This window comes from Gavialis gangeticus, unplaced genomic scaffold (assembly GCF_001723915.1).
Source record: "Gavialis gangeticus isolate Ggan-Ray unplaced genomic scaffold, GavGan_comp1, whole genome shotgun sequence".
NCBI classification, from domain to species: domain Eukaryota; kingdom Metazoa; phylum Chordata; order Crocodylia; family Gavialidae; genus Gavialis; species Gavialis gangeticus.
In genome coordinates, this window is record NW_017728992.1 from 207,653,450 (window position 1) to 207,665,552 (window position 12,103).

General features: G+C 51.8%; 1 protein-coding gene across 1 annotated transcript in view; it reads right to left on the reverse strand.

Moving 5' to 3' along the window:
- The window catches only part of LOC109305237 (lymphocyte antigen 6E-like), a 15,287-nt gene extending 10,591 nt beyond the window's left edge, over positions 1 to 4,696 (reverse strand). Inside the window, exon 1 of the mRNA XM_019528243.1 lies at positions 4,505 to 4,696. Within this exon, the coding sequence (XP_019383788.1) occupies positions 4,505 to 4,556 (52 nt within the window). The 5' untranslated portion in view covers positions 4,557 to 4,696. The remainder of the gene's footprint in view (positions 1 to 4,504) is intronic.
- Between the last annotated feature and the right edge of the window lie 7,407 nt (positions 4,697 to 12,103).

The following is a 12,103-nucleotide window of genomic DNA, read 5'->3' on the forward strand; positions in this document are numbered from 1 at the left end:
CCCTATTTTTATTACTGAGCACAAAGATTGCAAACTCATTAGGCAAGGGACTGTCCTTTTGTTCTGTGTTTGTACAGCACCGAGCACAGCAGAGTCCTTGCTTGTGGCTGGACCTGCTAGGGGCTACCTGGCATAATAAACACGAGATGAATAAGATAGTCTTATGTCTTAAAGGCACTGATAATTTGGGCGGAAATTTTAAAAACAATGAGAAGAAAAGCAGCTGTGACTGATGCAGTGACATTCAGGAGGATACCTGAAGTCAGGGTAGATAAGCAATGTGAAGAAATAATTAAACCCAATTAGCTGGAGTTCTGGGAAAGAATGCAGGTAGAACCAGCTGAGACTGGCTGTTCAATAACTTCCACCCCCACAACTTCCTATCCAGCATATGCAGTCACATCTTTCATTGTCTGATTGCAGGGACTGGTTTCTCAGCAGGTTTCCAAAGCACTTTTAGGTACCACGGGCATTGCAGGGTAACAGAGTCGCTGGTCGGACTCAAAACCCATGGAGGCTGATGGACTGCCCCTTACTGAATCAATAAGGACTGGTGGTAGAGGCGATATCTTTTATTAGACCAAGTAATTTTTTGCAAAAAAAAAAATTCTTGCAATTTTTTTTTTTTTTTTTTTTTTTTTTTTTTTTGCAAAAATCTTGTTGGTCTAATAAAAGCTATTGCCTCTACCATGAGTCCTGACTGTTTTTCCTAGAGACCAATATGGCTACAACCTGGGTACCTTACTGAATCAGCCATGCCTATAGGTCTACGGGCAGGCACTGGATAAATGGCTTGATGACCCTGAAAAGGGATCCAGCATGTACCAGGCGGGGGAAAACGTCCTAGGGTCATCGTGCTCTCCCCTAGCACCCCCTACCGTGCCTAGTCAGTCTATGATGCACCCTCAATCTCGCCTGCCACGTCTTTGATGTCAATTATGTAATTAGGGAGGCTGCCTCTTCGGTTCCCTGGACATAGTTATCCTCCCATATATTAGCCCAGCTCCGCTAATGGGTGTTCCTGGGCACCCTGGCCTTATGGGCTATGCGCGGCTCCAACCACCCCTGTACCACGCCCCAAGTCTCGCTGATGGACCGGATGTTGTTTGGTCTATCTCACTCTCTGTGCCCTCTCTGGCAGTTGGGCCCTCCACAGCCTTGTCTCTCAGCCGCACCCCACAGGCGCTCAGGCTTTCTGCAGCCCCCTTTCTGCGGTTTCTCGCTGCCCCTTTGCTCTGGGGTTACCGCAGCCTTGGGGCTCAGGTGGCCGTAGCCGTGCCTGGCCCCAACTCTCCTCCTCGGGGTCTTGACCCCCCACTGGGCTCAGGCAGCCTCAGCCTTACCTGGCCTCCAATTCTCCACTCCCCTTTTCCTCAGGACTGGGGTCAGTGCACCCCTGGATGCTGCGCCTGCTCTGGCACCGGGGTCCCCACGCTACCGTGGAGCCCCTATGAGGCCTCCTCCAACCCCTAATAGCCTCACCCGGTGCTCCAGTTAAACAACAAACACAAAACACAAGCCTCTGCACTACAACTTAAATGCAGACCTCATGGCTAAAACATCCTCTGGGTCACACCACAATTGCTCCCTCTGCCCCTCGTATCACCAGCTGCACCCACCTTCATACTTTCCCCTTTTTCCACTCAGGGCATAGCTCCTTCTCCTCTGGTCACAGGCAGGGGCCCGCTTGCCTGGCCTCAGCCAGGCCTGCCCCTTCCAGTCAGCTGACTCAACAGGTGTGAGCCCCTCGCTCCTCCTGGTTGCCCCTGGGTGGCCATTCCTACGCTTCAAGTAGCAGGTACCTTAGTGCCCTGATACACAGCACAAATGCAACTCCCAGTTAATTGACCCGAATGATGCTGGTAGGACTGGTTCTTCAGCCTGCATGTTTAAATCGGTGCCACAGACTCAGTGATCTGACAGGCAAGCTGGGTACATACGTGGTCACAGATAATCAAGCTTCCTATGCCAGCTTGCCTGTTAGCTTGGTAGCCCACAGCTTTCACCGTCCTTAATAATGTGTTTTTCCTCCCTGCATCCCTGATATATTTTACAGATGGGGCACAGAGACATGGAGGGAAATAAGTGACTTGCCCCAGGTCACAGAGGCAGTCTGTGGCAGAGCAGGAAAGAGCACACACGTCTCCCAAGAGCGCTGTGTTGTTAATAGTAACAGAAGAAGTACTCATAGATATAAATGAAGTCATGCGTGCCTACATTTGGCCGTAACGATAAACACCTTAAGGTGGGGGGGTGGTTCTGCTCATACTAATGGCTGATATTGTTTTTTCTCATTTATTGATGGGAACATTTTTTTAAGGGCGATTTGACTTGTAATTGTCTAGCTAGCCCAGGTATCATCCACATTCCCAGCATAGCATCCCTAGCCCGTCCCTGTTTAATGGACTGTTGCATCACTTAAGTCGCGCGTCTCAATTTAGTCCATAAACACAATGAGACGCGGATCATCTCTGAATGGGCGTGTACAGTGCCTGGCACAGTGTGGCCCTGAATCATACTTGTGGCTTCTTCCTGCTCTTGTAATCCCCATAACAAAGGATCATCCTTGGCACTCAGACAAAAGAGAGAAGGAAACAAAGGGCCCATGATAAATGCCTATAAATAAAAAACCTGAAGGAGAGGGAAGCATTATTTAAGGGGGGTTAAAACACAGCAGATGCTGGAAGAATAAAACAGAAGAGAAATATCCCAAGCAAAAGCGAGGAAAGGTTTGCAGACAGCAGAAAACGGAGCCTTTTGCACAGGGGAGATATCTGAGCTGGAAAGCCTGAAGAGTTAGATGGTGCAGTGGAAAGTTTTAAGACTTCAGTAAAACTGGGGGGAGTAGGGGGTCTGGTTTGCAAAGATCAGGGCACAGCATGAAGCCTTTGAAAGCCTCCTTCCAAGCTCAGAGGAGCAAAGGGAAAACTCCCGCTGCCTGCCCTGGCCGTCAGATGAGATTTTCTGCCCAAACCACCTCTAGCCACCGTCATTTTAGCTCATACACCACCTAAAGCAAGCTCAAAACCCCTGTGCAACAGGTAAGCAAACAGCTAGCTAAAGAAGGAGGGTCTCTGGGGGGCAAAGGGAATAGTCCCATTGCATCTGTAACCACCCGTCTTTGCCTGATCCCAGAGGGTTTTTTGGAGCACACCGCACAGTGCAATAACTCTTGCCGTGGGCTGAGTTTTACCAGAGAAACTGGGACATGCCAACTCCCTTGTCCTGAATTGGCAGAAATTGTGACGCAGTTAGCTATTATGCTAAAAACTAAAATCTAGAACAAATGGAGACTTCTGAGAAGCTGGATGGCTGCTTCTCGCTACAGACCCCAGGGACTTGGCCATGTCTTGGGAGCATTAGAGTTGCCATGCGGGGTCAGACCAAAGGTCCACCTATCCCGGAGTGGCCAGTATCCCCATTTCCTGCACTCAAGTCCAAAAGGTTGAAAGTGAATTAGTTGCCTTTTTTTCCTGGCATCTAGTGATGGTCTTGGGTTGGCTCACATAATGCATCAAAGGAGAAACACCTTGCAGTTACCTTAGGAGAATTAAAAATAGTCCCGCTAGCAAGGCAGTGCACAGTGGGACCTTGTTGTGTCGACCGCCCACTGGTTAACAGCCAGAGCCTGTTCTTTTTAGGCTTCGCATCAAACCAAAGCCCATTTCACAGATGCTTTTTCTCTTTGGAGACCGCCTCGTCCAGGCTGAGACACCCCCAGGACTATTACTGCCAGGGAATCAACTAGTGGTGCCCACCGGACCCTGGGATTGCGACTCTGTCGCCTCGATAAAAGCACAACGCCCGATCCAAGCCTCCTTCTGCATTCAGTGCTGCAACTTAACTAGATGCAATGCTTTTATTCCCGATGGACTCCGCTACCCCTGAGAGCAGATTCAAATGCCAACTTCTTTAATGGATGAGACAGGCCAAAAGCAGCTGCAAGGAAAAGGACGCTGAGAAGCATGGCCCCCCCATGTTATGGGTCCCAGTCGTCGGAGGGCATATAAGAGCTCTTTGTACAGACATTATAAGTGACCAGCCCCTGGTCTATACGTGTAACAGAAGTTCAGTACATGCAGACTGGCTTAAAAATGGCAGAGCCCAGCCCAAAATTTGCTCACCAAACTACAAAAAAAACAACGTAACTTTGATCAATTTTGCCTTGGGCTTTTTGAATGTCTGTGCCTAGGAGTTGTCTGGGCAGGACTTTGAGGCTAGCTACCATTCCCCTCCCTCCCCTGCCCCGAGATCATGCAGCGGATGGACTGGACAGGAGACCCAAATCTGATCTCAGGGAAGGCGAATCCCTCCCTGTGCCTGATCCCAGCTATTTTTATCCCCTTCCCAAGCCGCAGCCCAGCCAAGCCACCACCTGCCACCGACCGCTGATGCTGAAAAGCCTCCCTGAATCCCTGCCATGTCTAGCTGCTTCCCCCCGCTCTCTGCCTCCCCTTCTGCGTTGTCTTTGTCTGGCCCAGAGAAATGGCTTCGAGAGTCTCACCTGGCTCCACACACAGGACCGCAGCCAGCAGGGCAAAGAGGAAAGTCTTCATCTTTGCTAAGCCTTCAACAGAGCGGATAAGGCAGCTGCTCCTGGGGGGAGTTTGGGTGGCAGCCTCTTGCAAGCAGAGCCTGCAAAGCCAGGATGACTTGTGGGAGGGGACTCCAGGGTGATGGAGGGGGGGAGTCTGCCCACGTGAATGGCTTTTTTTTTTTCTTTTTCTTATGCTTTAAACCTCTTTCAAAAGCAGCCAGAAGAAAAGCAGGCGGTGACTTGCGGGCAGGAAATTCAAAGGGGCTTGTTTCGTTTCTCTTCTCTGACACCGGTGTCCAAAAATTAGAGCAAATGCCAAACGCAGTGTGCATGCCAGAGGTTTTGCTGGAACAAGGCAGCTCTTCCATTGCACAAATCCAAGGCAATTGCACAAATCACATTCTTGAGCTGTTGCCAACTCAGACCTCCCCCACCCCACCACCCTTTGGTTAGGATAGAAACCGGGGCACGGACCCCGCCTCCCCTCCAGGAAATAAAGATGTGGTATTAGAAATGAGAGAGATGAGGAACTGCAGGACCCCCATGCAAAAACGTCGCATGTTAGCAGAACAAATCTATCCCTTACACCAGGCCAGGACGTAGCGAGCTCAGGGCTTTGCACCGGACAGAAGGGGCCCATGTATTGCACCCCAGGTGCAGTGACCCTCAGGTCCTTTCCAGCCCTGGGAGCGGCCCCGTTGCAAAATTGGGCTGAGCACAGCTCGATCGTCCAGTCTGTGTGGCTCGACCATAGGGCAAGTCTGCTCCTTCCCAGATCCATGGGTCGGGGCCAGACAAGGGAACCGGGGAGCGGTCTAGCTGGTGGGTGGGGGCCAGCCTGGGATACCCCCGAGCTTGGCGGTTCTGCCAAGGCAGCTGGTTTTTGACAGAAATCTTCCCAAAAAGAAAAATGATAAGTTGCTCTTGGCTTTTTCCCCACTTAGGACAAAAGCCCCTCCACGCTACCCCTTTTCCCCCCACCCAAGCTGGGCTTTGCCCTATGGCAGAGCTCATGGGGCTCATGCCAAGCCCCCTGGGGTGGGAGTTTTCCCCCTTCTCTTCACAGGAGCGCAGGGATGTCCTGTGGCTCGTCCTATCCTTTCTGCTGAAAAGATCCCTGCCAACTTTTTTTTTCTTTCTTTCTTTGTTTCTTTTTTTTTTCAAAAATATGTATTTCTACATATAAAAATAAATATCCATACATAACTCCACCTCCAACAGTGCCTGTGGTTTACTTGGCAGGTCAACACAACCTTTTTCACGTGCAGAGCCTGGCGCTGGGCATTTATCAGAGCCCGTGCATTGCAAGGGAGGGAGGCCCTGTTTTATTTGCAGCCTGGCCTGCTCCTTCTTCCGTGGCTTCCCCCACCCCCAGTTATGCAGGCGTCCCTTGCTCTGGCCTCTCCCAGCTTTCCAGTGATTTACAACTTCCCCCATCCTTTCCTGTATTGTTTAGGTGAGAAGCCCTGCTCTTTTCTCATTCCAAAAACCACCATCAAAATCCCACTGAAATATAAATGGGGTCAGGCAGCTGCCATTAACCCCCGACAGTCCCAACTTTGGTACTTGTGGCATGTTGGTGCATGCAATTAAAATACGCAGTCTAGATGATTTCCCGTGCAATTGTTCTTTTGCTAGTTTTCAATGCACTTCCCCTTCTGGCTCCTTCCTTTGTTTTTTTTTTATTCTGCTTCAGGGACTTTGACAAGGTCAATAGCAGCGCAAGGACTTTATTTCAGGTTATCAAGAGACAGTCAAGGAAAACCCAGCTGGTTTTCCTAAAACCGAACCTGAAAATAGGGGTCAATGTATGTGTCCCGTTGGCGTACAGTAGGGATAACGTGGTGCCTTGGTTTGGGGGTGTTATGTAAGGCTTGCGTGGCAGGGGCTGAGGAAGGAATAGCATGCTCCACGTTGCCGTGCCCCCAGAAGAGATGCACCAGCCCCTGCCTTTTCCTCCCCTCCCAGCCCCCTGGCAGACTGGTTTCTTCTCCTCTCTGCTCCAGAGCATGGAGGAGAAGCAGATTTATTATTTTTTTAAAGGAAAAATGTTCATGTCCCAAGTCAAATCAGCCAAATTAATTCCAAATCCATGTGAGTCATTCAAGGTTTTCCCCTGCCAGGAAGAAAACCACCTTCAGAGGAGGCCCAGCTTCAGGAAGGTGCTTGACACCCAATTCACCAGGTACCTGCCTGAAGAAGGGCGACTGCACCCAAAAACTTGCAAAGACCTTTTTTCCAGCTCCTCAATTGGTCTGATAAAAGATACTGCATCCACCCAACAAACCTCATCTACCAGCTGCAAGAAGGGCAGCAGAAGGGAGCAAGGGCAGCCGCTCTCTGCTTGCCGGGAGCATGGGGCAGTCTCTCCCCAAACCCAGGAGCCACTTCTGGAGACATCTCTTCTCCCCGTAACAGGCCTGTGGATGCCCACAGGCCCCCACATCTCACTTCAACACAAAACAAGGCCATGTCTTCAATTGCTCAAAGCCACACGGGTGCTACGTCCTCTAGCGAGACTGAAGGATCTGAACCCCAAGACCTCCAGGCCTGGGCTTGGCATGCAGGAGGCCTGCCTGGATTTGGGGAGTATCCGAAGCCCCGGACCGATAGGTCTGGGAAGCAGGATAATTGCCCGCTGGTAGAGCCAGGCAGACTTGAGGCTGGAGCTCTGCTCAGTCGAATTTCAGATGGGGCTATTGGGCTTTGCCCGGCTGCATTTGGCCATTGCATTTGGTGGTATTGCAAGGAAACACTGGTGCTGCATATTTTTTCGGGCACCCCAGCGGAGGCAGCTTGTGCCTGGCATGGGCAGGCAGAGACGTCCCAGCCGCCTTTCAGCCGGAAAGCAGCTGAGAAGTAATCTGTGCAACAGCAAGGAGGAATGGCAGCAGGGTGTCAGGCCTAAGCCCAGATGTCTGGGAACAGCAGGGAAACGGGGAGTTGCGATGATATGCATGTCCACGGGGAAGGGGCCCTGTGCTGCTCCATGCACTTGGAGGATGAGGAGAGCAGCAAGCAAAGAGCGAAGGCCCCACACAGCACTGGGCTGGGGCAAGAGGAGGGGAAGGGGGGAGATGAGAGGAGGACTGAGCTGCTAGGGGACCCTTGGACACCAAGTCTGCCATAAACCCACCCCATCACCTGCCAGGAGGGCACCCCACACCCAAGCCGAAGGTCCTGATCCTCTTGAAACGATTCCACCATTCACTGATCAATGGTCATAGTCCATGAAACTATGAAACTATGAGAGGAGAGATGGCAGGGATGCAGATGGCCCTAAATTTGGGCCCCCTCCTTGGAGGGGACAGCTTGGGGCTGGAGGTCCCCATGCTTTATACGCAGGGTAACAGCTTTGCCCAGTCACCCACGTTAGACAACTTATGGGAAGTTCAGCGCCCTTCCAGCCTTCCTCTCTTCTGCTTCCTCCGCTCCCACACACCCCTGCCGTGCTCTGAGTTACTTTTTGCATGGAGCCGTTAGCTCAAAATAAGCCTCAGACAAATCCCCCAGGCTGCTTATTTTAATAGCACAAGCCAATGTTTTCACACCCCAAATCCAAGGTCCCCGTGACTCACCCTCTTTCCTTTTTTTCAACAGGAAGAGCTGTGAAATTTGGAGCCAGCCAGCAAAGGCAATCATCCTTTGGTTGAAAGACTGCAGCATATTTCGTTTTATTTTTTGCAGGGCAAGGGGGTGGTGATATCTCCCGCGAGTTCTGGTGAAGTCGGAGAGGGCCAAGGCCACTGGGCATGTGAGAACAGCATCCTCCCAATATTGGAGGCCATCCACGTCCTTCGGGTTAAGGAAGCACAGCTTGAGAAGAGCGCTGGGCTTAGCCCCAGCAAAGCAGCTCTTGCTTCAAGCGCTTCTCCTCCCTGTTTTGTCCAGCTCAGGATTTGGATATGGCAGTAGGTGAGGAGTTGTGTCCCAAACTTCCCATGTGAGTCCATTATTCCCAAAAGGACCGAAGTCCAAGAATGGACCCTGCCCCTGTCCCCCCCTACGTCCTTGTGCACCCAGGTTTCCCCCCACTGCTCTGCACCTGCCCAAATCTCCTCCATCTCGGCCGGACCGAGCACCTTGGCATCTATATCCACCATTTCCTCCTGATGGGTGCTCTCAGACCGAGCCTCGCACACCCCAGCCCGGTCAGGCGCTGCATGGACCACAGCAGCCAGGACCACTGCCCTCCATCCAGAAATCCCATGACCCCAGCTTCGATCCTACGACCCCAGCTGACTTCCTGCCCTTTGGGCAGGGGGCTGGACTCAATGATCTCCTGAGGTCCCTTCCAGCCCAAATGTCTATGAAATCTATGAAATGCGGGGCTGGATTTGAGTCCCTCTGGAGCTGGAGGGGGTCCACACTCATCTCCCAGGGGGATGCTGTGTTCACCGGGCCGCTCCGGGTGGGTAGGGGCATCCCACTTGGCAGAAGGACCCAGCGGGAGGGAGGGAAGAATAAATGCAGCCAATGCTTCCCTTATCTGAGAGAGGGGTGGCTTCAGTCCCAGCCTCAAGGACTGTTTATGGCAATGTGAAATGCAGGAAGGGGCCTCAGAGCAGGGTTGAGAGCTCGGGATTTCCCCTTTTCCTAGTGCAGGATCCAGCCCCTGGGCAAACAGAGCCTGGCTCCCCTTTGCTTGCTCCGTGTAGCCTAAAGGATGCCGAACTCTTCCTTGCAAAGCCACCACCTCCCTTGTCCCCTGCTCCTGGAAAGCCTGCAGCTAAGGCAGGCACCCAGGAAGCGGAGGCGGTGGGTTTGGACTTGGGGCCAGGTGGAAATTTGGCCCCGATGTCTCCCTGCAAGATGCAAGCTGTCTGTGGTCAGGCCGGTCCATTAGAGCACGCTTTGACATAAGGTAGGAGAAGGAAGTGAAATCAGGTGTCTTATCAATCATACCCAGGGGGCTTCCACATCCCTAAACAGCCACCCAGCTGCTGTGGCACCAAAGATCAGCAAGGTTTGAACCCTTCCCAGCTTCCTGCCCCTGTCAAATCGCAGCCTCCAAGCCTCTGCCCACTTTGAACCCCCTTCTGCTGTGCTGCCAGCTGGGACCCCCAACAGATTGGGTCTGTTTTAGGTTAAAAACAGACCTGGGATTTCTCCTGGGATGAAGCTTTTTTAATCTGGGATCCTAGGAACCCCTTCTCCCACTTTGAAGTACTTGTGAAGTATCCAAGATAACACCCCCTCCCACCTCCCCCAAGCATAGCTAATGCCAGGTAACTGCTGCTTGTGTGTAGGATTATCCCCACCTCTGTGCTGGTGAGTCAGACTCAGGAACAATCAGACTCACAATAAATCAGATGTGTTTTTAGCCTTACAGTTTCCCTTCCTTTTACCGGCTGTCTTATCTCCTTGGCCCTGGGTGTTGCATACTTTTGCCTGGAGAACAACCCTGTTCGAAGGTTTTTGGACATGCCTCTCATTCCTGGGCCTGCCATAAATTAAGACTTTGCAATGAAAAGAAGAGCCTGTCTGTAGCTCGGTCCCAACACATTGCGGCTCATCCTCCTTTGTGAACACCGACCAGCTTTTCCCCCAACCACCGATGGTCCCCGTCCAGCTGGGCGGTTCTTTTAATCCGTTCTCCTCCTCTGTATCCTCCACGATTGATCTTCTTCCCTCTGTGTCATCTTAATAATGTCTTTGTGGCTTAGAAGAAGTTGCTTTCGAAAGGGAAGATGACCCCAATGCTCTTTGCAGAAAAGGGCTGTGGTTCTGCTTCAGTTCTGCTTTCCATGAGATATTGTGCAAAAGCCTCTGGTGAAAATAATCACACCTGGATCAACTGGAAGAGATATGAAGAAACAGATGCAGGACTAAAACCATTGCAACCCCACTACAAGCCATGGGTTCCCTACAGCCTGCTCAGAAATCAGAGCTACCTCTACACCAGTACTGGATGCAATAGTGTCTCCTAGCTCAGAAACCACTGATTTTTATACAATCATAGAAAAGGAGGGTGTGCAGGGAGCTCAGGAGCTCACATATGGCAGGCAAGAATATTTGAGCACTCGTGGTGCACGGGCCAGGTCCCGGAGGCCTAGAAAAGAGCCAATGTGGTCCCTATTTTCAAGGGGAGGAAGGAGGATCCAGGCAAGTACAAGCCAGTCAGTCTCACCTCCATCCTTGGTAAAGTCTTTGAAAAGATTATTAAGGCTCATATATGTGAGAGCCCAGCAGGAAAAATTATGCTGAGGGGAAACCAGCACGGGTTCGTAGCGGGTAGGTCATGCCTAACTAATCTAGTCTCTTTTTATGACCAGGTTACAAAACACGTGGACACAGGAGCAAGGGTAGATATTGTTTACTTGGACTTCAGGAAGGTCTTCGATACGGTATCCCACCCCATACCGGTGAGTAAGTTAAGAGGCTGTGACGTGGATGATTACACAGTCCAGGGGGGGTGGCAAATTGGCTCAAGGGTCGTACCCAGAGAGTGATAGTGGATGGGTCGGTGTCAACCTGGAAGGACGTGGGCAGTGGGGTCCTGCAGGGCTCGGTCCTTGGACCGATACTCTTCAATGTCTTCATCAGTGACTTGGACGAGGGAGTGAAGTGTACACTGTCCAAGTTGGCGAATGATACAAAACTGTGGGGAGAAGTGGACACACCGGAGGGCAGGGAACAACTACAGGCAGACCTGGACACGTTGGACAAATGGGCAGAAAACAATAGGATGTGATTTAACAAGGAGAAATACAAAGTGCTGCACCTAGGGAGGAAAAACATCCAGCACACCTACAGCCTAGGAAATGACCTGCTCGGTAGCACAGAAGCGGAAAGGGATCTCCAAGTCCTAGTGGACTCCAGGATGAACGTGAGTCATCAGTGTAACGAAGTCATCAGCAAAGCTAACGGCACTTTATCGTGCATCAGCAGATGCCTGACAAACAGGTCCAGGGAGGTGATCCTCCCCCTCTATGCGGCACTGGTCAGGCCGCAGCTGGAGTACTGCGTCCAGTTCTGGGCGCCGCACTTCAGGAGGGATGTGGACACCATGGAGAGGGTCCAGAGGAGGCCACTCGTATGGTTAAGGGCTTGCAGGCCAAGCCCTACGAGGAGAGACTAGGGTACCTGGACCCCTTCAGCCTCCGCAAGAGAAGGGTGAGAGGTGACCTTGTGGCCTATAAATTCATTATGGGGGCGCAGAAGGGAATTGGTGAGGCTCTGCTCACCGAGGCACCCCTGGGGGTCACAAGAAATAATGGCCGCAAGCTAGCAGAGAGCAGATTTAGACTGGACATTAGGAGGAACTTCTTCACAGTTAGAGTGGCCACGGTCTGGACTGGGCTTCCAAGGGAGGTGGTGCTGTCCCCTACCCTGGGGGTCTTCAAGAGGAGGTTGGATGGGCATCTGGCTGGGGTCATCTGAACCCAACACACTTCCCTGCCTATGCAGGGGGTCAGACTCGATGATCGATTGAGGTCCCTTCTGACCCTAATATCTATGAATCTATGAGTCTAGTCCATCCCCTTGCTCAGAGCAGGACCAGCCCCAACTACATCATCCCAGCCAAGGCTTTGCCTACCCGGGTCTTCAAAGCCTCCAAGGATG